Source organism: Lissotriton vulgaris, chromosome 10 (assembly GCF_964263255.1).
Source record: "Lissotriton vulgaris chromosome 10, aLisVul1.2, whole genome shotgun sequence".
Lineage (NCBI taxonomy): Eukaryota > Metazoa > Chordata > Amphibia > Caudata > Salamandridae > Lissotriton > Lissotriton vulgaris.
Window position 1 is genome coordinate 105,684,854 of NC_141698.1, and position 26,579 is coordinate 105,711,432.

At 45.1% G+C, this 26,579-nt stretch overlaps 1 protein-coding gene across 2 annotated transcripts in view; it reads right to left on the reverse strand.

Annotated features, from left to right (window-relative positions):
- The window catches only part of MAD1L1 (mitotic arrest deficient 1 like 1), a 2,106,297-nt gene that overhangs the window by 1,991,815 nt on the left and 87,903 nt on the right, over window positions 1-26,579 (reverse strand). For both annotated transcript variants that reach the window (XM_086940612.1, XM_086940613.1), the window contains exons 6-7: window positions 17,295-17,376; window positions 6,153-6,283 (exon numbers count right to left, since the gene is read on the reverse strand). In XM_086940612.1, the coding sequence (XP_086796738.1) occupies window positions 6,153-6,283; window positions 17,295-17,376 (213 nt within the window). The remainder of the gene's footprint in view (window positions 1-6,152; window positions 6,284-17,294; window positions 17,377-26,579) is intronic.

Sequence of the window (26,579 nt, forward strand, 5' to 3'; positions counted from 1 at the left end):
TTTTGAAGGCGAAGCATGCCAGACCTGTCGCATTCTTTACATGATGACATATCTCCACCGGGGAGGAGGGCGGGCGCTTATGACTAAAAAGAGATACCCCTACTACAGAACTGGAGTTACAGGACAGAAACTACTCCTTCTGTAGTAGGGGATCTCTGTGTATAGTCATAATCTAGTAAATAGAATGGCAAGCCCATCCCCACACCAAGCGGCGGTGGAGAATAAACACATAACGCCACTACTGTGAGAACAAATTCCGCAGCGAAGCCTGCCCAACCTGAGCGTCTGCCCTGGCGTCAGTGTCCAGGCAGTAATGCTTAGCAAAGGTATGAACCGACTTCCAAGTGGTTGCCTTGCAAATTTCAGCAATCGGCACGTTACGGAGCAGAGCGGTCGTGGCAGCTTTGCCCCTGGTGGAATGAGCCTTAGGCTTACCTCCTAAGGTCTTATTAGCCTTTTGGTAACATAATTGTATGCAGGACACAATCCACCTAGAGATGGACTGTTTAGAGGTCGCAAGACCCGTCCTGACCGATCCATAATTGATGAACAACTGGTCAGACCTACGAATATCTTTGGTTTTATCCAGATAAAATTTCAACACCCTCCTAACATCCAGGGAATGGAGAGATCTCTCCGCTGGGGATGAAGGGTTCTGAAAAAACGTAGGCAAAGTTATAGTCTGGTTGACATGAAAATCAGAAATAACCTTGGGAAGAAATTTAGGGTGAGTACGCATAACAACCTTAGCAGCATGAAATACAGTATAAGGTTCATTACAGCACAACGCCTGAATTTCACTCACCCTGCGGACAGATATAATGGCCACGATGAACGCCGCCTTCCAGGACAGGTGCTGCAACGAAGCCTTATGAATAGGTTCAAAAGGCTCCTTCATCAATCTGGACAGCACCACATTCAATTCCCATGAAGGCGAGGGAAGCCTGACAGGAGGGAATACTTTCTTCAATCCTTCCAGAAAATCTTTGATCACAGGGATCTGGAAAAAGGAAGTCTGTGAAGGACATTTCCTGTAGGCAGTCAATGCAGCAAGATAACCCTTAATGGAATGAACATTAAGGCCAGTCTGCGCCAAATGTAAAAGGTAAGGAAGGATGGCATCTTCCTTACAGGTCGTAGGATCATGGTTCTTAGACTGGCACCAGATACAAAACCTCTTCCACTTGTAAGCATATGAAGTCCGAGTCGAAGGTCTCAGACTCTTTCAGTATGTCCATGCAATCATCGGGCAGATTCAGATGGCCATATTGCACTATCTCAGGAGCCATGCCGCCAAACTCAAAGACGAGAGGTTGGGGTGTAACATCCGTCCCCCGAACTTCGTGAGAAGGTTCGGCCTGCACGGCAACCGAATGTGAGGAAGGAGAGACCGGTGAAGTAGGTCCGTGAACCACCACTGCCTGGGCCACTCCGGGGCAATGAGTATCATCCGAGCCCTGGACTGGGCCAGCTGGATGAGCACCGCCGGAATCAGGGGAATGGGAGGAAAGGCGTACAGAAAGCTGTTCGTCCAGTCTATCTATAACGCATTCCCCAGCGTCCCTCTCTGGAAGTACCTGGAGGCGAAGTCTCTGCACTTGCTGTTTTCGGCGGTGGCGAACAAATCTACATCTGGAGTTCCCCACCGTGCGAAGACCTCTCCTAGTACTTCGTCGTTTATGACCCATTCGTGGTTTTCCTGAACCAGCCTTCTCAGTGCGTCTGCCTGAACATTCTGCACACCTGGCAGATGGGTAGCCGTTATCGTCAATCCTCTGGCCAGGAGCCAGTGCCAGTGCCAGATCGCCTGCGCCTCCTGTGACAGAGTGCGTGATCTCGAGCCCCCCTGCTTGTTGAGGTAGTACATCGTGGTAGTATTGTCCGTCTGTACAAGCAGAGAGTTGGTCTGGAAGGACGGAAGGAAGGCCTTCAGTGCCAAGTGAACAGCTCTGAGTTCCAGGAAATTGATGTGATACGTGGCCTACAGCGGCGACCACGTTCCTTGAATCTGTAGAGTCCTGGAGTGCGCTCCCCATCCCAGGAGAGTAGCATCCGTCACAACAGTCTGCGTGGGAATGTCCTTGTGAAAGGGAACCCCTCTGAGGAGATTCTCCGCCGAACACCACCACTTCAGAGACTGAAGAGCATGCAGCGACAGTCGAATCTTGTCGTCCCAAGATCCTTTCCTCTGATCCCACTGGTCCTCCAAGCACTCCTGCAGCGGTCTCATGTGCAGCCGTGCGTGTGGCGTCAGGAAGATACAAGAGGCCATCGATCCCAGTAGAGAAGACACCGTCCTCACTGTTGTAGATTGAGTTGTCATAAGAGCCTGAGCCTTCCGAAGGAGAGATAATCGTCGCTCTTCCGAAGGAGACACGCTTGCTGACAGTGTATTGATGGAGGCTCCGAAGTACTGTATGCATTGGACCGGAGTCGGGACAGACTTGGCCAAGTTGATGTGCAGCCCCAGCTTGTTCAAGAGAACGCACGTCTTCCGGAAGTGTGCTCGCGCTTCCGAGAAGGAGGATGCCTTGATCAACCAATCGTCCAGATACGGGTAGACGAACACCTTGTTCTTCCTCAGGTGTGCTGCTACCACCGCCATGCACTTAGAGAATGTTCTCGGCGCAGACTTCAGTCCGAATGGGAGTACTGTGTATTGATAGTGATTGGTGCCGACTAGGAACCGCAGGAACTTCCTGTGTTTGTGTGCAATGGGCACATGGAAGTAAGCATCCTGTAGGTCTATAGCACATAGCCAGTCTCCCTGTTGCAACTTGAGGATAAATCGGATGCAACGACAGCATGCGAAACTTTTCCCTGCGAATCCATTTGTTTGCCTGTCGCAAGTCCAGAATGGGCCTGAACTCGTTCTTGTCCTTCTTGCGAACCAGAAAGAACCGGGAGTACAGACCTCTTCCTCTCTGAGACAGAGGTACGTCTTCTATCGCCCTTTTCCTCAACAGGATATCCGCTTCCGCCTGAAGCTCGTGCAGCTGCAACCGCGAGCTGACTGGTGGAATTGCTGGAGGAGGGCTGGTGAACCGAAGACTGTATCCATTGCAAACAATATTCAGCACCCACTTGTCCTGAGTAATTTTTCTCCACTCTGCCAGAAAAAATTGAATGCTTCCCCCTACCGGAGTGGGTAACAGATCCGGGGGAAGTAGGTTCCTAGGGCCTAGACCCAGCCTGGCCCTTGGGCGCCGGAGACGACTGCTGGCCTCCCCTGCCCTTCTGGCGCTTCTGGAACGGCTCACGGAACTGTTGTTGATGTTGCGATTGTCCCGAAGCCTGGCCACGTCCTCGGCCTTGCCCACCGAACCGCCGCTGGAAAGGGCGGTACGTCTTCTTGGTCTCTTTAGGCTTCTCCAGGCCCACAGCCGTGAGCGTCTCGGCCTCCGCCTTCATGCGGGCCATGCAGGCCATCTCATCGTCCGCATGCTTCCCGAAGAGGTAGGTTGGCCACCCTCTGCTGTGCGTCCGGTTTCAGGGACGTAAGCCGGAGCCATGTGTGGCGTCGTTGGTTGACTCCATGGCAAAATCCATGAGCAGCCAACAGGGAAGAGTCCGCTGCAGCGCTGATAATCTGGTTAGCCACCAGCATCCCTTCATTCAGCACTTCCTGGAAGTCCGCACGCTTCTCGCGAGGTAAGTGCTCTGCAAATCGCTCGAGGGAGTCCCAGAGGGCGCGGTCGCATCGGCCAACAGCGCCGTGGCACTCGCAGCTTTCATGGAGGTAGCGGAAGTTCCACAGACTTTCCTACCCGCCTAATCCATCCATCTGGGCTCCTTATCCGGGGGAACCGTGGATGACGGGGTGGTGGCATGTTGTTTGCGGGCCGCCGTCACAATTACAGAGTCCGGAGGGGGTTCCGTTCTCAGAAAGGCCGGATCCGAATCGGGAGCCTGGTACTTTTTCAGCAACCTCGATGGAGCCGCCTTCGTCACAGCAGGGGTGAAAAAAAGGGCCATAGCTAGTTCCTCCAGGCCCGGCACCAGAGGCAGGAGAGGACGAGAGAGGTGTTTTTGATGCAATGTCTCAAAAATGACTGAAGTTTTCGGAGTAGGCACCGTCAAGGATATGCCCAACTTCGCAGCGCCCCTTAAAAGGACGTCATGGAACACCACCAGGTCATCAATCGGGGACACCCTCGTGTCCGGTGACTCCGACAAGGTAGGAGAATAGTCCCTGGTACCAGAGGACCTTGTGTGGGAGCGAGATTCGCGCCTCCTATGGCGGCGTCTCGACCTCGTGGACTATCTGTGTCGCGATCTCTCCCTTCTCCCAGAGCGAGAGCGAGACCTGCCAGTCCGTGGCCGCTCCACCGTTTCCGTGGCGGGGTCTTCCTTGGCTCCTCTCTGGGTTTTGGTTTTGGGGTCCCCTTAGGAGGTACAGGCAGAGACGGCAGCGAAGTGGACCTCGGCGGAGGAACCTTCGGCTGCGGGGCAGGCCTATGCAGAGGGACCGGAGGTGGTGGTGGGTCGCCTGAAGGAAGTGGAGGTTTGGGTGGAAGATCCTCTTTAGGAACAGGTTGGGGAGTTGGCGACCAAGGCCGAGATGGCGTGTACACCTCGGAGTACACCGAGCCCGGTGACCCCTTAGGCGAAGGGGGCTGAGATCCAGCCCCTTCAGCAGGTGATCGCTTCCTCTTGCGTCCTCCACTGGAAGCAGCGTGACTTCTGGGACTAGAATCCCTCTTGCGCCGTTTTGGAGAGGCTGAATGACTCCCAGACGCCGACCTCTTTCTGCTCGACGCAGAGCGTCGCTTTTCTGGCGTCGAACGACGCTTCCGTGACTCCGGCGTCGAACGCCGCCTCCGCGACGTCGACCTCTTCCTCCGTACGCCGCCTCCGCGACGTCGAGCGTTCCGTCTTTAACGACGAGCGTCACCGTCTCCGTCTTGATGCTCTCGACGTCGAGGAGCTCCTCTACGTCGACCGGTGCCTCGACGGTGATCGACGGCGAGCGTCGATGCTTGTCACTTCGCCTTCGGCGTCGATAGGAAGACCTCGACGTCGACGAAGACGATGACGTCGACGGTGGCTTCGACGGCGACTTCTCCATGATCTTAGACGTCGAGCCGTCACGCCGTCTCGACCCGGAGCCCCGGGGAGAAGGGGAGCACACCGCCGTCATCCCTCTCGACGTCGACGGAGACCGGGACCGTTTGCTGGGCTTCCTGCCTCTGGGGAGCCCCCCAGAGGCCTCAGCAGAGGCAGAGGGAACCTTCCCAGCCTGCCCAGACCCACCTGCAGCCTGCAGACGCCTCTCCTCAAGGCCAGAAAGCCTGATCTTCATCCTGTCCCTCAGGGTTCGAGCAGTAAACTGCTGGCAGATGACGCAGTCCTCAGGGACATGATCCTCAGGGAGGCAGAAGATGCAGACATCATGGGGATCACTCTTTGCCTTCTTCCTCCCACATGCTGGACACTTATCAAAAAGGCCAGGCATTTTAGAGCCCTAAAACGCCTGAAACAGCACACAAAAGAGAAAGAGAACACCAAGAGAGTAAACTGAAACACTTTTAGAACACAGAAGTGCCAAAATATCCAATAAACCCTTGAAACAAGGGAGAGCTCAATGCCAGGGTCCTGTAAGCAGGAGCCGGAAAAAAGAACTGAAAGTAGAGGGACATGCTATGCATTCTGGGATACTGGGAGAAGTTCTGGAAAGTTCTCTTAAAGGCACAGTATCCTATTTAAGCCACATAATGGCAGCCTATGGGGCTGGTCTGTCCCTACCTTCCTCTCTATCATTCCAGAGTCTTTTACTGGGGGAGGCAAGTTTCTCTATGGTAGAAACTGGGCAGGCTGTATTATGTGTGATGTTTTTTGGTGGAATTTTCTAGTTGAAGTACTGGACAGTGTAGCCTGTGGATATAGGCTGCATTATTTGTCTTTAAATTCTCTCTTAAGTGTCTTTGCAGTTTCTGCATTATTTTGACAACTTAAGAGATTATTTTTGATTGCCGGGGTCCACGCACATGGGCGGGACTATTCACTAGATTATGACTATACACAGAGATCCCCTACTACAGAAAGATATATTGCCAGTTTGGCACTATTAAAAAAAAGTATCTTGTTCACACTGAAGTTAGGGCAAACTGCCTGCAAAGTTGGAATGTTCAAAGACAAGAAGCCATTCATACCGGTGATAGGCATTTTCCTCCTTGAGCTCCAGAAGATCCTTCTCCATCTTAGGGAGACGTGCCAACTCAGTTTTCATATTTCGAACGATAGAAGCATCTTGCTCCTGTGCAGCCAGTTTCTGCTCCAGCTCCTAAGAGGCAAAATAGACATGTAGATGTTGGTTAGCCATTAGAGACACATGGGTGAGCAGTTATTCTAAGCACACATAGAGCCATACTTTGCTTCAAATATCAGCAGTAAAATAAACATTTTCATATATAATGAGACAAAAGGAAGGCTTTTACACTGTAGGCATCTGTTCTTGGCATTTCGTGCTGTAGATTCACAGGCTCTGCATACTCCTACCATCTAGTGTTGGGACCGGATGTGTGCCAAGTCGTTTTTCTTCACCTTTCTGGCTCAAGTGATAAGATCTTGAAGTTTCTAAGTTCTTATATGCAGACGACACGCAGCTTATTACCCTGGGGGAAAACCCTTAATCCACCAAGATCAGATTCAGGGATTGTAAGGAGAAAAAAAAGAAGCCCTATGGATGCCTTCAACCAACTACAGGGAAGATGGAAAATCTAGCTTTTTGGAAAAGCTCTCTCCTATTGGTCTTAATATTGGTGGCTGCTGGAATTGGGACCAGCCCCACCCACAAAAAAGTAATGCGAAATTTGGGCATACTGATTGATGATGCCCTCTCTGCGAGAGAAAAAATAAACTCAAGTTGCTTAGAAGTGCTTTTCAACGGCTGCCTTTTCAGTCCAGACAATCCATTACTCATGCACTTATTATAAGTCGCCTAGACTATGGAAACGGCCTTATGGTCGTGGCAAATTAACCTTTTTTTTTAGCTAAGCTTCAGGTGGTACAAAATACTGCTGTCTGTCTGATCTGCAAACTGCCATCCCACTCTCCATCAGAGCCCACATTGAAACGCTTGCATTGGCTTCCGATAAAAAAGTGCTCTTTATTAAAACTTCTCTGCCGTGTACATAAGTCCCTCTTTGGAAATGGCCGGCTCCATCTACAGAAGAAAGTCCAGTTATAAGTTCCTATGCGCAACCTCAGATCCAGCTGACAATTCATACTTCATCCCACCGTATTCGCACTGCCAAATACGGGGGAAGAACTTCTTATATACACCTCTCCATCACTGGAAAAAGCTACCCTTACATACACAAGCTTGTACAGATTTTGTCTCAAGAAATTTCTCAAAACATGGCTTTTTTTCATTTCCCCTGGTAATTCAGGGTTATTATAGAAAGTTTAGCGTTGAGACCCTCTTGGGGGTGATTCATTTGTGCTTTACAAATATAATTAACATACATAACTCCTACTCTTCGTGATAAAGCCCTTGGGCATCGACTCAATTATTAGACCGTTTTCCCGCAGGCGGTGAGAATGGAGTGTAGGTATGAGTCAGTAAAGAGATATCTATGCATATGCAAAAGTAAAGGAATTGCAACAGCCACAGGTGTACGGGGAGGAGGGTGTGTGCATGTAAATCTACAGCACTACATACCAAGAACAGATGCTAACCGGGTATGATGACATAATATGTTTAAGGCATGTGTGGTTGTAGCTACACATGCTTTGCATAAACTGTAAAGCAGTGACCTCCAAAAGCGGTGGCTAACTTGTGGGGTTGCATTTGTTTGGAAAAGTGTGTGTAGCACTGCCTTACATACATTATCCAGTTGGCGTGATAGAACATCCACACGTTAGTGTTTGCTGAAAGTGTGTGGTGTAGACCATGTAGCTGCTTTACATATGTCAGCTAGTGGGATATTGCCCGGTAAAGCTGTGGAGGCCCCTATTTTGTGAGTAGAGCGTGCTGTGTGGGCGTTCATAAAGACCTTTTGGCGTAACATGTTTGATTGCATTTAATTATTCATCGGGCGATGCCTGATCTGGATATGGGCTTTCCTTTGTGAGGGGGCAAAAAACAACAATGAGTTGTTCGGTTTTACGAAAGTCTTTAGTTTTGTCTTTGTAATACATCAAAGCTCTTTTAACATCTAATGTATAAAGAGCTCTTTCCGCAATTGTGTCTGGTTGATGAAAGAATACTGATAACTCAACTGATTGGTTAGGGTGGAAAGGGGAGACAGCTTTTGGAAGGAATTCTGCGTTGGTGCGAAGAACCACCCTATTCCTGTGTAAGTAGAAGAAAGGTTCTACTAGGGTTAGTGCCTGGAGCTCACTAACATGTCTAAGTGAAGTGATGCCAATCAAAAAGGTGATCTAACAAGATAGAAACTGGTGGGAACAATTACATAGTGGTTTGAATGGTAGGCCCATAAGTCTTGTGAGGACAATGTTAAGATTTAACGTAGGTGCAGATGGAACTCTAGGTGGAATCACACTCTTATGGCCTTCCATAATAGCTTTGATGACAGGTACTTTAAACAAAGAACAGTGCTGCCTATTTTGGAGATGGATGGCCACTGCAACGATATGTAATTTTATGGAAGTGAACGCAAGGCCAGAGAGTTATAGATGTAGAAAGAAACAGTGTTTTGTATTGTAGAATTATGTGGATTGATACAGTAATGATCAAAACAGACAAATCTTTTCCATTTAACTGCATAGCATGCTCTAGTAATAGGCCTGCAATCTTCTTTGAGAATGTTCACCCAAACAGGTGTGAGACTGAGATAACCGAATTCTACAATCTCAGGAGCCAAATCGCTAGGTTGAGTTCCTTGGGTTTTGGGAGCCTTATTCTCCGTGTTGAGGGGGAAGCTTCTTGTGTGGAACTACTGAGAGTTCAAGAAGTGTTGTGAACCAGGGCTGTCAGCCCATGTGGGAGCCACCAGTATTAGTGCGAGATGTTTACCTGAGCTACTGAACCAGAAACTGAAGAAGAGGGAGAAGCGGAAAAGCATAGGCAATTCATTCATAGAGCATTGCCCTTGGGTAGTGGTTGTGGGAACATGGAGGCGAAGTCTGGGCATTTTGTATTGTCTGCTGTTGCAAACAGATCTATTTGTGGAAACCCCCACTTGTGGAAGTAAAGGAAGAGGACTTTAGAGTTTAGTTCCCACCCGTGGACTTATTGATGCATTATGCTGAGGGCAGCAGTTATCTGCTCCTGGGAGGTGTTCTGCTAAGAGATTAATGTTGGGATGTAGAACCCACCACAAAATGGTCTATGATAGGCGTGATAACTGTAGTGTTCCCCGCACCGTTTTTGTACACAGTGCATGGTTGTCATATTGTCCGTCCAAACTAAAACACCATTGCTGATTTGGTGAGGTAGAAACACAATACTAGGTGAACAGCCTGAAGCTCTAGGTGCTTGATGTGAAGATCCCAGTGTTTGGTGTCCCAGAGACTTTGGACTGTGAAATTCAGTAAGAGAGCACCCCAACCTGTGAGCGATAAATCTTGCCAGGATGAGGAGAGTAACATGGTCGATGAAAGGCCGTCCTTGAAAAAAGGTTGTGTTCCACCATTGCAGAAGAGAGAAGAGTTCAACGGTCTATCAACAGTAGATCCTCTAACTGAGCCTGTGACTGAGACCATTGTTGTGCTAGACATTCCTGCAGCATACGCATGTGTAATCGTGTTGATGGAGTCAGAAACATGGTAGTAGACTTTGGAAATGTTTGATTGCTGTAGTGGGATAGGCTGATCACAGATGTGTGTTTAGGATAGCCCCTAGATGCTGTTGAATCTGTAAAGGCTGCAGATGCGATTTTTGGAAATTGATGGTGAAGCCTAGCTGATGGAGCAGGTCTACAGTATTTTGAGTGTGTTGTTGGCACAGAGGAAGAGTGCTGGCTTTGATAAGCCAGTCGTCGAGATATGGGAATACATGGATGTTTTGTCTGCATAAATGTGTTGTGCTACCAATGTTTGGCATTTGGCGAATACTCAAGGGGCAGCAGTCACTTCCAATGGGAGGAATTTGAATGTGTAATGTTTGCCTGCTATCACAAATCTTAGGCATTTGCGATGCACCGGATGTATTTGAATGTTAACTTAGGCATCCTTCAGTCTAGGGCTGAGAGAAAGTCGCCTTGCTGTATAAGTGGGATCACATCTAGGAGAGTGACAATATGGAAGTGCTCCGACAGGATGTAATGATTTGAGGGCCATAGATCTAAGATTTGCTGAAAATATCCATCTTTTTTATGGGAATTGGGAAGTACAGGGAGTAAACCCGACGTTTAAGAGGGACGGGTTCTATGGCTACTTTGAGTTGAAGAGCTTGAACTCTGTTTGAATAATGTTTGGTGTTCCAGAGAGAGCTTGTGAGTATGAGGTGAAATGTTTGGATGTGTGGTGAGGACCTCCAGACAATAAAAATGTTGGATAATGTCCAACACCCATTGATCCAATGTTATGGATCGCCAAGCGGGGAGAAGCTGTTGAAATTATCCCCCAACAGGTGTGGCATGATGGAGGGGGATGATGGGGGTCTGGAGGAGAGAGTCACTGCTTTGTGGTGGGTGCAGCACCATATGGAGAAGCACCTTTGTCGCTATCCCTTGAGTTGTTGCAAATGTAGTAGCCTCGGGGAGAGGGGTGGTGACTCTTCCCTCAGTGGTATGAGGAAGAAGCGTCGGGAGATCTTTTTGAGCACACCCTATAGGAGGAGTAGTGAAGGTAGCCACGTGGAGTTGGTGTTTGTAAGGCACCCATTGACTTTGCAACTTCTATGTCCATACTCATCCTCAAGAGCCTGGTCAGCCTGAGGGCAAAACAGGTGTACCATATCATCTCAGAGGAATCTGGGTGTCATTTCTGATGACCGCCTCACCTTTCACCCACATGCCAATCACTTCCTCAGCCTTTTACAAACTGAAACTCATTAAAAAAAATCTCCCTTTTCTTCCAGACAAAGCTGGTAAAACCCTGGTCCCTTCCCTAGTGCTGTCCACTGTGGACTATTGCAATGCTTTATTCCTCAATGCACAAGAAGGAGTCTTAAACAAACTGCAAATAATACAGAACTCAGCTGCCAGGCTTTTGGGAAAAATTCCCAAACATCAATCTGCCTCAAATACCATCAGAGTTACACTGGCTATCCATCAGAAACAGAATAAAGATTAAGACTCTATGCATTGTGTATAAGGCTCTGCATAATCTAGGACCAGCCTATCTCATCCACAATCTGATTCCCTATCGCCCGTCTAGAACACTACGTTCTTCTTGTCTAATTGATCTTGTGGTTCCCCGCACTAAAACTGTTTCATGGGGTGACAGAAGATTACTGGTGTCGGCTCCAAAGTTGTGGAATACTCTGCCCCACTTGATCAAAGCCAGCCCTTCTCTCTGGTCTTTTCGCAAGCAACTTAAGACCTGGCTTTTCAATCAATAGATCCCGCTCCTTCCTCTCAGGGTAAATAATTCAGATACTTAGCGCCGAGACGCCCACGGGCCTTTGTTTGCGCTTTAGAAATATCAAAAATAAATAAATAGGGTAGATTTAAAAGGCTTTGTTGCACTTCTGGCATAAAGCCAGATATGCGCAGCCAGGCACGGCGACGCAACAAAACACTAGTATTAATGCCCCTGGCAGCAGTGTCTGTAGAGTAAGGGAGCACCTAACGAAGGTATTAGAAAAAAGCTTGTCCTCTGCTACAAGCTCCTGTCCTCTCCTTTTATGCTCCTCTCAAAGGAGCTGGAGGAGCACCTCCATTTCGTCCCAGTGGACACGATCGTATCTGGCCATTAATCCCAAGGTATTAGCAATACGCCAGTGATTGGCGGACTGAGCTGCTACAATTTTGCAAAAGGCATCAATAAGCTTACTTTCCTTATCAGGAAGTGGAGCTTCACTGGAAGCCTCGGAATTAGCCCTCTTACGGGCGTTGGAGACAACAAAAGTCAAGTGGAATATGCCTTCTGACATAAATGGGGTCAGAGGGTGAGGATTTGTCTTTCTTTAATAACATTTTTTTTTAATTAAAAACACACTGCTCATGACCATGGGAGTGATAACACAGGCTTGCGCAGGATCTTTAAATAGCTCATCGGTATGTTTCAGCATACCCTTCAGCATAAGGAGATATTATGTTGCCATGTGTGTTGTGGAAAGAAGTTCAAAAATGAAATCCTACTCTTTAGGCTCCTAATGGAGTGTTACCTGATGGTAAGTTGCAGCCCTGCCAATAAGCTTCAGATAGGAGTAGGTGTCATTAGGAGGAGGTGGCCTAGTAGGGTACAAGTTTAAGTCAGCGTCACCTGGAGGGTCAAGGCCGTAGGCCGACTTAGGATCAAGGGGCTGTGGTGCATCAAAGGTATCATTCTCTGTCCCATGCACACCTGGGAATGAATGTGGGGACCCTTGACGACTGATGTCTAATGGATCACCCATAGAATGAGGGGAAAGGGTAAAGGTGGTGGTGGTGAAGGAGAAGATGGTGTAGAAGGGTGCAATGAACTGGTGGCCTAGTCAGACTTCTTAAATTGCACCAGTAATCAATGGCCTCTCCCAAAAAAGAGTTGGCGCTTAGATGGAGGTGGCACAAGAACCACAGTCTTGGCCAGAATTCGCCCAGTGCAAGGCTGTATTTGGATTTGCATCTGGCAGGCATAGAGTTTCTCCTGCATTTTGTGGAGAATCAGTTTCACTGGAGTACCAGCACCAGATCTCAGTGCCTGTTTCGAAATCTTCGGAGCAAGATGGATTCGTGTTTCATTACTGAAGATGGAGCTGGTCGGCTCGGTACCTAAGTGGCTTGCTTCAGATGGAGTTTTGATGCCAAAACTCCAGGGAGCTGCAACCAACTCAGATTTTCAGTGTCAATCATAGCCTGCTGGCAGTGGTGGCCCAGGAGCCTTATGCTTAGTAGGAGGCAAATGTTTTTTAGGTGGTAGAATGGGGACTTTAGTACTCCCCATTACGCTGACCCAGTGGAAGGTCCTGCATCTCAAGGTTGATTTCCAATTCAGAGTCTTCGATGGAAAAGCCCTCTTTCTTGGCTGAAGAGACCTCATGGAGTTCATCCTACTAGTCATCCTGGTGTCTGGAATGTCGTCTATCTCTCTCCGCTGGAACTCCCTGTGACTTACACATCGATTCTGTAGAGTTTTCTTCGACAAACAATTGGCAGGCCCTTCAGTCCTCTTCCCCATCTTCAGGAGCCAAACACAAGTTCCAGACCTGGTGAAGGTCTATCAGCGGGTACTTAGCGTACCACCTCGGGCAGAAACGTTAAGGGCTAAGTTCCATCAGCAGGTCACTGTATGGCAAAGCCAAAGGGGATAGCAAGATAGGCCTAAAGGGCGCTGTTCGATATCGTAGAACCAACAGGCAATAGTTTTTCAATTTTTGAAACGCAAAGGATGGGAATGTGTTCGAGAACACTACAGACAAAGGTAAAGGTGAAACGAGAACCGAAAGGGATCCGAAACGGTCTCGACTGAGCGCAGGCACAGATGTCCTAACCAGTCGCGGGAAAGAAAACCTGGAGTTATGCCCATGCGCATTATCACCAAGAAGAGGAGCAGGGATGAGGAATTCCTATAGCCCAACGCCCAGGACATATTGTTTGGGGTCAAGGGCAACAAGTGTACATGTGTATTTTGTCCTTAGTAGGCCGAACCCCCTGCAGCACAACCCCTTTGGCTGCCAGTTTGCAGTACCACATTATGGATCAGGGAAGGGCACTGTCTGCAGATAAGGTAATATTGCTGTTCAAACTTGTATATATGGTTCATTAATTGAAAGCCTTTATTATTAAGGTGAGATCTCTAATTAATGTTGTAAGCTCTGACTGCATTACTGACAGTGGTTCCAGTATTAAAATGTGTACACATGTTTTCAAAGTTTATCAATAAGAGGCTATTATAATGCTCCCAGAATGCTCTCTGATTTGATGCAAATATCTGCAGAAGCTTGAAAGCAAGATTTATTCTTTGCTTTGAAAATAAAAATGTTCATAAACAAATGAAAGCAGAAAAAAAAACTTCTCTAAACCACTGAAATTTTAGCTACAGTTTCTTTGCAGCATAATTTATTAACGTGTTACTGCATGCTAGTATTTCCCAAAAATATTCATAATGGAAAATCAGTGTAACCAGTTTCAATAAGATTATGGGAACCAAAAATAAACAAGCGTTGGCAATGCCAGTAAGTCTGAAATTGATGGTCAGCATTTTAGTTTTGTCAATGTGTGACTTGTTTTGGCATGGTTTTTGAAAACCTGATTGGTGTGGGAGGTTCCGGGCCCTCACCATTATAACAAACATTGGCAAAAGTTATTTTTGGTCTCAAAAAGCACACAGTCACATAAGTTACTGGCACTGAACAAAAATACTTTGTGTGTCGATATGTTCCTTGTTAAAGAGCAGAATGTTGTCACTCACCGTGAAGCCAGACGATACAGTGAGACAATATTTTAATAAACTCAAAAAGTCACGTTCAATGCCAGACCAAAATAGGGGCCCAATTATTGAAGAAAGTCTCCAAAATGCCCCCCCGGTACAGGTCTTTGAATCAAGGGGAACTATACTGCTTTCGTGAATTCCCAAGAATTTACAGAAGTAGGACAAGAAATGGTACTCCTAGAAAACATTTGTGAATTGTATTTTAGCATGAGCAAAAGTTGCATAGGTAGATTTGCTCATGAGAAAATCTGAATGTTTACATGTTCACTTTCCCTCCAAACACTTTTGTGCCCAACTCTGGAAGAAGGTTTACGTCTGTCATGGTCAGGAGTAAATTGACAACATTTCTCAGTATGGGAACAGGCTAAAAAAAGAGATGTTGAAAACCCTTAAAACGTGCAAGTTAGTAGGTTTGGACAGAATCAAAAGGGCATTCTAACCCTGGAACTATTGCTTACCACTCAATTTCAGCCCTAGTATGTAGATATGTGGAAAGGTGGCAACATAAGGGGATTGAAAGTATTCAATCACCACTATGGTATGAGCACTTGCATAATCAGAGAGGCTATACCAGAGTTCTTATATAATTAGATTATTGCCATGATTTATCGCTGCAGTACATGGCACCTAAGGGACAAGTGGATTTTGTTACAGAACAAGTAGATTTATTACTTGTTCTGTAATACCACCAGTCGGGTCCCTCCTATCTGTCCCAAAGGTTTGGAAAATACACCCCCTCTCGATCACTCAGGTCCTCCAACCTGAACCTACTGGTGGTCCCTAGATTCAGGCTCGCAACCAAAGGTGGCAAATCGCTAGGTTTTTTGGGAGCTAGAGCCTGGAACAAACTCCCCTCCCAGATGCGTCAGATCCCCTCTGAAATCCTATTTCGCAAGGCCCTCAAAACCTGGATTTTTAATGCGCCTGACACGTTAGTTCTAAAACTAATCTAACTTAACTCTCTTTAGTTTCAGCACTCCCCCCCCCCCCCTTTTTTGCCAGCACTTTCCCTCTTTCTTTCCGATGACACTCTTACCACTAGCGCCAAGATGCTCCTTGGAGTGTAAGCCGCGCTTTATAAAAACTATATCATATCATATCATTAAATTCCACAACCCTGAGGAGTTACTTTACCTCGTGACTCGAAAGACTTCTTCAAGAAAAACTATTTGCACACATACAGACCAAACACTAGATGGCAGGAGTATGCAAAGCATGTGTATCTACAGCCAAACATGCCTTTAACATGTTTTTCCAGGACACCAACGCTACAAAATCCGTCAAGGAATGGCTAGAATCTAAGTGAAATCCCAAGACACATCACAGAGTAAAACAGACTGGTCTGCAATAGGTGATCCTCTTCTACAAAGTGAACCTCTTTCTGGTTTTGCCATATCTCAATTAAGGCAAGGCTTTTCTGGCCAGGGTAACAGCATTACAGAGATTCCTCAGAGTCCATCAAAGAGCGTTCTACCTGCAGCATTCCTTCCCATCAAAAGCCTTAAATAATACGGATTCAATTTCCACAAAAAGATCTTCACTAGCTTCCACACACATCTAAGAACTGCTGCATCAGCTACAAGGCTATCGGTAACACTACACCAAAGTAATCAGCACCAGTACCACCACTAGACTGGAAAAAAGGATTGCAAGCAAGCAGCAAACGACTAGATGCCAGCCTTTCTCCTTTGAGCCAAGCGCATGGACACCATCCCTGTTCAAGCCACCACACTCATTCTTTTTCAAGCTGCACCTCCTTGCATTGTAAGATGCAGCTGCTGTACTTCGAGGAACATCCCTCCCACAGGCCCCAGTCAATCAGACCCTGTCCCATTATGCCAATTCCCTATACTTCCTTCCAGGCGGGCAACTAGAGCCAGATTCCGGGGGGGGGGGGGGGGGGGGGGGTTGAAAAATATTTCCGGGGGCTAATTCTTCCAACCATAGACAGAGTGGTTGTAAGAAGGGGTGAACACACAACATAAGACTCATTTACAAGTACATGTTCTTTTAAAGACCTGTTAAGTACTCGGATGCGGCTGCAATTAGATGCTCACCAGCCTGCAAAGCTGTGTCAGCCCAGGCTGACACACACGACGGGGGGGGGGGTCTGAAGCCCCGTGAGCCCAATGGGTGTTGCACGCCTGCTTCCTTCTAGGACTAGCAGGTCTCCCTTTACCATCCTCTACCTACATACTTCCTTCCACCATGCTTCGCATAACTGCCCACCCAAGCCTGGCTACATAGTACAATTGTGTTGCTTTACACCTGAAAGACGGAAGAAACAATATAAAAGGCACATAAAAAAATTACCACAACATGGGCAACTCAGAGGTCCGATTGCATAAAAGACAAAGGAAATCATCTGTTTCCAAGAAACTTGTCTATCCGATAAAGATTACACATTTATGGAAACTTTGAGCTAATTGTAATTTGAATAGTGTGCTTGCATTCATCTGACAAACCTAGAGTCAGAATATCCACAGAATACGTTATTGCTAGGGGTGATCTTAACATACAGGGTGTGAAAATCGCTCTAGAATAGTAAAAGCATTTGCAAGTTTTAAATCTCTTCTGACTATTTTGACCAAGCATTTCTTGCTACATTTTAAGTCCTTCTATAAGATAGAGCAAAAGACAAGAGAGAGAGAACAAGAGAGAGAAAGCATGACAGCATTACAGAGAATGAGAGAGAACAAGATTATGAGAGCAAGCAAGTGCAAACAGGAAGTGAGAAATTCCCAAAGAAAAAGATCTACAAAAACAAATAAAACATAAAAAAGTGACAGAAGTAGACAAAAGTGGCTTACCTTTATCTTCTGTTCTTGCTCTGCATTTAAGGTCTGGCATGCCTGCAGGACCTGCAAGGTCTGGTTGGATTCCTGACCTTTCCTGTAATACAGCCACATACACATTAACCCTTCCTATCCATTTCAGCAAACTGCATAGGCAGAAGAGGCATAAAAAACCGTATCACCACTATCAAAGTTTGCATACAGCATCAAATTCAGAATACCCAGGCCACGAAAGCCCATCTGCTGATCATTCACATACAAATAACTTTCCAGCATCCGACAAAAACTTCACAAAACAAGAATGCAGCGGCTACAGTTCCTTGCTGTAAAGAAAGAAATAATTACCACACAACAGCAAAACTGTAGTTAATTTGTGCTTTTCTCATCCACGTTTTCTTTCTGAGTAGCTTACACTGTTCCTGATTTGCAATGACCCTCTCAATGTAGCGGTTGTATGAGCTGGTAGACCCAATTGCCACTTGTACTAGCTTGTGTTGTCTATCTTATTAACTACTTCCTAGTCACAAACACTGCTACACAGCTTCAGATCCATTCTTTTGGATCCTTCCCAAAGTATCATACAAATTCCGGACTGTGAGAAATTGGATTGTTGGTTGACTAGAATATGAGCACTGGTCAAGCAACTGGCACAAAAAGTCACCAAATTGACCTGCACTTAACCCTGGGTAGCTTGGCACAAAAAGCAGTCAAGCTTAACTTTAAGGCAACATGTAAAGTATTTATGCAGCACACAAACAGTAATAAAGTGAAAACACAAGAAAAATTCTTTACCAACTTAGAAAAGTAGAGTACATTTTAATAAATTATTTAACACCAAGATGACAAATCTAATCAGTAATACCAGAATTAGGAATTTTTAAAGCTTTTAGTAAAAAAAAAACAGCGCTAAAAAGATAAAGTGCAAACTATGTATATTTAGTTGTGCTGGACCAGGTCAAAGTCATACTTTCAGGCCGATCGTGATGGAGCGCAGGTCGGCAACAGTAACCAGATTAGGCCCGCTGAAGTTTACCTTCTCAATTCAGTGCCTATATTCCAATTCGTGGAGAACAGGGCTACGAGGAGCAGGAGGCTGCCAGAGTAGCACGAACAGCAGGCAAGGAGTCACGGACGGGCAATGCTAGAGCTTTGCATTGGCAGTCCTCGTGAACGGTCTATGCTTTAACGAGAAGAGGTGGCTGCCAAAGCTTCACATCAATTAACGTCACAGGTGGCGAGATCTTGGTGTAATCAGGCCCGTTCCCGGTCTTAAAGAGCCAAAAAACTTCATTACAGGTCTCCGCTACCACACCAAGGGTCCAGGACCGGAGGGGCACTACTTGAGCATTAGGAACTTGCTTTAGCTGGGTCCAGAGACTGGCGCTGGACGTTAAGAGCCTTTTATTTCCTAAAGGCTCAGATCAAGAGCAGACTAGCCCTTGGAGTCACTCTGGTATCCTGGGGCAAAGGTTGAAGGTCCAGTTCTCTTCACCCTGGCAAAGAGGCAGCACAGCAGCAGGCCAGTAGTTCAGCAGACCAGCAGTCCTTTGAGAGCACAGCAGTCCTTCACGGCAGAGTCCAAAGGTCCAGAAGTGTACTGTAGAGTTGGATCGAAGGGTCCAAAAGGTATACCTGGTGTGCATCTTGATGTGGAGGAGGGATCCAGAGGTTTCAAGTCCTCCCCCCACCCCCACCAGAGATGCTTGGAATTTCCTGCCGCCCTGGCCCCAGATTGTCACAATAGACTGGTGTCAACCAATTTGTCAGTGTGTTCAGGCAGAGCCTTTGTGATGTTCAAATGAGGTAGTGATAGTCTGGCTGTCTTGTTAATAAAAGTGGACATCCTGCCAACACTGATCTTCCCTTTGTCACTGTCTGGAAGCATTACACAAAGTCAAACTGCCAGCAACACTTAGTCATGTGACCCAAGACATGCTACAGACACTAAAGGGCTACGGGCAGGAAAATGCCATATTTCTAAAAGTGTTACAGCAAACAAACGATGGACGGAATGCTGACAATGCAAATATTCTCCCCCAGTCAAAAGATCTGGGTTAAATCCATCGTTCGTTAGCCCACTACGCCACCCCAGTTTGGACCAAGCCATATGTATTTCAGTCATGACCCTGTGCCCCATGGGAACAGTCCAGACCGAACTGCCAGGCCAGGTCCTCCTTGGACCGGAAACAAGCATTCTGGGACCGGTTTCAGTGTATGTCCCCTTCTTCAGCCAGTCTAGCTTGAATCCAGTAGCATAGTGAGCAAGGGACCCACATCTGAGAATACCCATCCCACTTAGGTCGAAAAGTGTTACAGCAAACAAATGATGGACAGAAGGCTGACAATGCAAACATTCTCCCCCAGTCAAAAGATCTGGATTAAATCCATATTTCTTTAGCCCCCCTACGCCACCCCAGTTTCGACCCAGCCATATGCAAATCAGTCCTGACCCGGTGCCCCATGGGAAAAGTCCAGACCAAACTGCCAAGCCAGGTCCTCCTGGACCGTTACCAAGCACCCGCGGGCCGGTTTAGGTCCAAACTGGGGTGGCGTAGTGGGCAAAACAACGATGGATTTAAACCATGGCAATTTAAAACTGCATTCAGGCAGGCCTGGGACATGTTTTAAAATGCTACTTAAGAGGGTAGCACAATAAGTGCTGAAGATCTACTAGTAGCACTTAATTTACAGGCAATGGGTATATGGTATAACACTATACAAGGAACTTGCTTTACAAGCAAATTTAATATGCAAATCTGGTGAAAGTCAATCAAACCATGTTTAGGGGAGTGGGCACAGACACTTTACTACTGCTAACCATAGCTAAAGTGCACAGTCCTAAGGCCAACAAAAACACATTCAGCAAAAAAGTGGGAGGAAAGGCAAAATGTTTGGGGATGACTGAGAGGACCAGGTCCAACACGGACACTAGTCTACAAACGCAAGTACAAATGAATCCATATAATTTAAGTTAAAGCTTAAACCAGCCATCTTTTTTAAAATTATATTTTAATTTTGGGGGGGGGGGTGCGGGGGGGGGGTTATATAGTGTGTACTCAACCTGAAGGTATCAGCTATCAGAGCGCTTTACATGAGCACCAGTTGCGTTACAGACGGACACATTCATTTTGTTAGGCACAGTAAAGATTAAGTGATTTGCCCAGAATCTCAGGATGTTGAGCATCCCTGCCGAGACTCTAACCTGGTTCCCCATCTTCGAGGGCGACCGCTCTAGCCATTAGCCATCTATACCTCTTCCTATCCTTCCAACGACTTGCCACAATGACATTGTCCTAAAATCTATTTACACTTCCAATTTGGCAGGCCTCCATCATTGCCAAAAATGGCCTTTAGGTAAAATGAACCATAGACTTTCACAACCTTTTCTTTAAGTTACCAATTAAGACTCCGAGCACTAATCCTCGGTGACAATCCTGAGCTGTAAGTGTATAAAAGAGTCCTACCCAGCACCAACCACTATTGTGAATCACTAGCAGTTGCCAGTGCTGGGCCATTGGGCTCTGTTTTTTTCGCTCCTGCACATATGTTCTCAAAAAGGCTTAGGGAGAACATAGCTTGTTTAACTAATCTACTGTACTGTGAATCACATTTGTTTATCCCTGCACCCTTCATCAGCAGGATCCTACGATATACATGTGCACCTTTATTACCGCCAAATAAAGAATGTACTAAACAAAACATGAAAGCGAAAATTATTCATCTCCTGCCCCATTATGATCAACTTCTTTCACTTTATGCCGAAGCTACTCTCGCATACCTTTAGCCTTTAGACATACATCAGGATATGGATAGCAAGACCAAATCAATTAAAATTTCAGTATGCATGGTGAACCGTAAGATATAGCACTAATAAAAAATCTCTAACAGAAAATACAGTCCACTGAAAGCAATGGCAATCAGTAGAGAAGCAACTGCTGCTACAATTCAAAAAGTAATATGGTGTGGCTTGGCAAGAGGGATAAGTGTTGTCACTGTCCAAATAAGAGCAACATGGACCTGGGAGTCAATCACACATGGCAGTTACATTCCCTTATACTTATGTAGATTGTGCACTCCTAGTTTAATTACTGTTTTACTCTCAAGTCAGTGATACAACCATCAGTGTGCTACACCTCTAAGGCTTCTGCCTAGCATGTGTTATACATAGAAGAACAAGGCCAAGTCCCAGAAGCAACTTGGACAAGGCGTGCACTACTATAAAGGAGTGTACTTTACAAATTCAACAATTTATGAACACGTGATTATCATATGATTAACCAAACTACATTTATTTCAAATTACTGCCTGCTCAAGTTTATTTGTTCTTTTAAAATGTTGTTATTAAATGCTCATACAACATTATTTCAACATTATTTCTGGTACACAATATTTAAATTTGGGCTTCTATACACAGAAAATAAAAATTGTTCAACATCTACAATTAGTCCACTTTAAATGACGTGTGCCCAATACATTTTTGGGCTACTCGTCCCTTCTTCAGGGGTAAATATGTAAAAAAAAGAAGAAAAACACGAATGTACAGACATGGTCGATATACAATATACATTACGCTTACATTCATACTGTTGTGAACCATACGTTACTAAATTGCAACCTCATGTTCTGAAGGCATCTATGTTTATCAATACTAATCATGATTATCCTGGGTAATTGACACCTATTGTCTTACATGCATCTCATATCAATACCAAATTGCAATTGAATGGCAGTAATTTCGGAACCACAAAACACCTCTCAGTACACCTAGTAGTTGTGGGTCTTAAGCCCATTCCGGCGGGGATTCAAGCACCATGGTTTCCGAACCACCATGCATCACATGCAACGAAAGCACAGAGATTAGACCCCTGTGATATCTGAACAGCCGTGCATGACATGCAGCGAGAGCATACTTACTAATATCACGCAGTGTGTCTATCAAATGAATACTGGGACGATCAATAGGTCAATCTGCAAGAATAGTCGGAAAAAGACAAATGGCTTCAATGATAATTCACCCTTATAATATATTAACTGGCTCATACCGGCTCAATGGCTTACAGCGCACATACCTCATGGTGCTATGGAATGCTCAAACGCCCGGGTCTCTCTGTATTATATGCGGCATTCTTTGACAACACATACCCAAACCATCCTGTCGCGAAGCGAACTAGGAAGTAAGCGAAATGTATTACATTCCCACTACTGCGGGTTCCAAAGCATACCAACAAGATATTTTTTTTGCACTTACCAATCACATCTCCATCTAACTCTGGTACGGCGTCCTGTCTTAGTCAGTCAGTTGGTGTCAGTGCTGTTCGTTGACTACAAATACAACAGTCAGCGGAAGGGCACTGCGTTCAACTCGCCTAACGACGGACCTGGTCATATTACAACTCCATGTTTACATGAGCGCCATGTTTACATGTAGCAAATGCCACTAATGTCTATAAGACAGATTTCTGAGAGCCACTCTTCCACAAAATCTCATAACAAATCATTAACCGCAAAACTTTTATGAAGTACTAGAAGCACACAAAACCAATCTTTGATGTGCTGTAAGACCCAACACTCTAGTGATTCATCCTGACCAATGTTCATAGCATAAGTGCATTTCTGGTGGCCCCTAGAGTAGTAAGTGATGTGTGTGGCTGACAGCCCTGATCTATCTAAAACGTTACTTAATGAATTATTACATCTAAGGCAATAATGCCATTATATTGATTGACTGTCACCTCAGTCTAAAACAATGGTATTTTCAAGGGAAACATCCCATATCTAATTTGTCATTGAGTCCCGTGGGGTTCATTGTGTCTAGTATCCTGATCCAGTATATTTCTTTGTGATAACATTGAGGTTTCTCTACCGGGGATTTTTTTAGGTACATCTATGATCTGGAACCTCATTTGAGCAATAGAGTGTCTACATTCAGTCCAGTGTACAGCTAGATTTGAATTAACATGGTTGTTGCGAATTCTGTAGTTGTGCTCCAATAATCTGATCTTAATTTTTGTCTTGGTCTTCCATAGATAGAGCAAGTCACACAGGCATTTGAAAGGGTAGATTAAATTGCTGGAGTTGCAATCAGCTGAGTGAGTCAAACTGATATTTTCTTCTGTCCTTGGATGCACCAAAATATTTCCTGTCCAGATATGTTACTGCAATGAACGCAGTTCAGACTTTTTTAGTACCCTCAGACATGAGCTTGAATGCAGAATGCAGAGCACTGTCCTGGAAACTCAGGATGCTCATGCAAAAGAAATCAAAAGATTAACCGAAAAGGGTAGCTTTCACACCTAAATTCTCCACAAAATCAAAAGTGATTAAAAATATAATCAACAAACTTTGGGAACTACAACAACATGAACCAGATTTCCACGGGCTCTTTGAACAAAAAACATTATTTGCGTACACCAGATCAAGAAATTCTGTCCACAAAGAAACCATCCCATGATCACCAGGCTGAGGGTACTAAAAATGTCTGAACTACATTCATTACAATAACTTAACAGGAAATATTTTGGTGTATCAGAGAAAATATCAGTTTGACTCAATCAGCTGGCTGCAACTCCAGCAATTTAATCTACGCTATCAAATGTATGGCTTGATCTACATAGGGAAGAAAGACAGAGGAAAATTAAGATCAGATTAACGGAGCACAAGTGCAGAACGCGCAACGACAATGTTAATTCTAATCTAGCTGTACACTGGACTGAACATGAAGACTATTGCTCAAATGAGGTTCCAGATCATGGAGGTACTTAAAAAAGTCCCCGGTACAGATAAATCACTAGAGAATGTTACGTCTTACAGCACATCGCAGATTGGTTTTGTGTACTACTAGTACTTCTTAAGAGTTTTGTGGGTAATGATTTGTTGTGAGATTTTAGGAAGAGTGGTGCTCAGAAATCTTACCTATAGACACTAGCTGCATGTATCGGATTTCTGTATCCACATTTGCTACTTTTAAACATGGCACTCAGGAAAACACGGAGTTGTAATATGACCAGGTCTGTCGTAAGGCGCGTTGAACTAAGTGCACTTCCGCTGACGTTGTATTTGTAGTCAGGAACAGCACTGACAACGACAGACTACGAAGGAACGCCATATTGAGTTAGATGGAGATGTGATTGGTAAGCGCAAAATAAATATTTTGTTGGTATCCTTTGGAACCCATAGTATTGGTAAAATATTAAATTTCGCTTATATTCTAGCTCCCTTCGCGGCAGAATGGTTAGGGTATGTGTCGTTAAAGAATACCGCATAGGGTACAGAGATACCAGGGCGCTTGAGCATTAGATTGCACCATGAGGTATGTGCGCTATAAGCCGTTGAGCCGGTATGAGCCAGATAAGATATTATAAAGGTGAATTATCAATGAAACAGTTTGTCTTCTTTCTGACTGTTCTTGCAGATGGACATATTGATCGTACGCAGAATTCATTTGATAGTCACACAGCGTGATACTAGTAAGTATGCTCTCGTTACATGTGATGCATGACAGTTCGGATATCACTGGAGTCTAATCTCTCTATGCTTTTGTTGCAGGTGACGCATGGTGGTTCGGAAACATGGTGGTTGCATACCTCCCGGAGCTGGCTTAAGACACACAAACACTAGGTGTACTGAGAGGTGTTTTGTGGTTCGGAAATTACAGTGATTCAACTGCAATTTGGTATTGATATGATACATATAAGACACTAAGTGTACATCACCCAGGATAATCATGATTAGCAATGATAAACCTTCAGAACATATGAGGTTGCAATTTAGTAACACAGGGTTCACAACAGTCTGAATATGTAAGCGGATTGTATATCTACCATGTCTGTAAAGTTGTGTTTTTCTTTTTTTTTTAACATATTTTCCCCTGAAGAAGGGTCAAGTAGTCCTCAAATGCATTGGGCACATGTCATTTAAAGTGGACTCATTGTAGATGTTGATAAATTTTGATTTTCTGTGTACAGAAGCTCAACATTAAATAGTGTACCAGAAAAAATGTTGAATGAGCATAACATGTTGACCAAGCAGTAATTTGAAATAAATGTGATATGGTAAATCATATGTTAATCACGTGATCATAAATTGTGGACTTTGTAAAGTAATTTCCTTTATAGTAGTGCACGCCTTGCTAAATTGCCTCTGGGACTTGGCCTTTTTCAGTTACATTCCCTTGCCATATTTAGATTCTCCAACCTGAAATTAGGGCCGTAAATGCTACAGCCTACATGAATGTTGCGAAAAGATCAGAGAATGACATGTGCTGTAATATCTGCCAGATTAACCATAATTGATGAAAATTAGATACCAAATTGAACAAAATACGAATGATTAAGATGGTAAAGTCTTATATTTTTAGATTGCTCATTGTACATGCAACACGTGCAGAAACCTCTTAGCCTCTGTAGTCATGAAGTGCCATCGCACACTTTGAAAAGTAGCAAATTACCACACAAAGGCAGCATAAATCCTTGGTCTGATAAAAGTAAAATATAAATTAACTTTTATTATCTGTGATTGATCTCAGAGCATTGACCAAGGACATAGACCTGTTATTTGGCAATTGTTCCTCTCATGAATGTATAACGCTTCCTCTCAGACTTAAGTGAAGAAGGGAGGGATCCATATGATGCATACATATTCCTCAAGTCAGTAATAGGCATAAACCTTCCGAGAAAACACGTGTTCTTCTCTCTTTTTGGGCGGCTTCCGAATCCTGACTGATAATCCACAAGAAGTCACATGCAATATGTAGGGGAGATGCTTGCAGTAGGGACACTTTCATGAAGGTGAAAGTCTGTCTGAAGGTCCACACTCTGTGCCCTACTCTGGGATCTAGTTAGTGCAGAGTTTGATCAGTGCATAAGTGCTACAAGGAGTTTCTCAGGGTAAATGCGGCAAATTGGGGGGACTGGGCTCATCTTAGGCTTTCTGGAGTTGCGATGATAACCAACTCTTTCTCCCTGTTCTCTCTCCAGTATAAAGGCTTGGCCTTTATACTGGGTTCTTTCAGCTTGACTACCAAAATCTGGAGACAATATGCAATAATTTGCAATAAAAAATGAAGTCATAACCAGTCTACCACGTCTCACTACACATGGCACCAAGATTTCCAACCTAAGAAATGAATGACCCCGTGTGCTTTAATTATATTACAGACTGAGTGGATTTAGGGATACATACATACAGACACAGCAAGCATGAGATACGAATTCACAAGTAAATGTGACCGAGCCGGATTTCCCAGGTGGGTCTCAGAATATGTAAATCGTCACACCTGCTACAGAAAATAGACCGATTGGG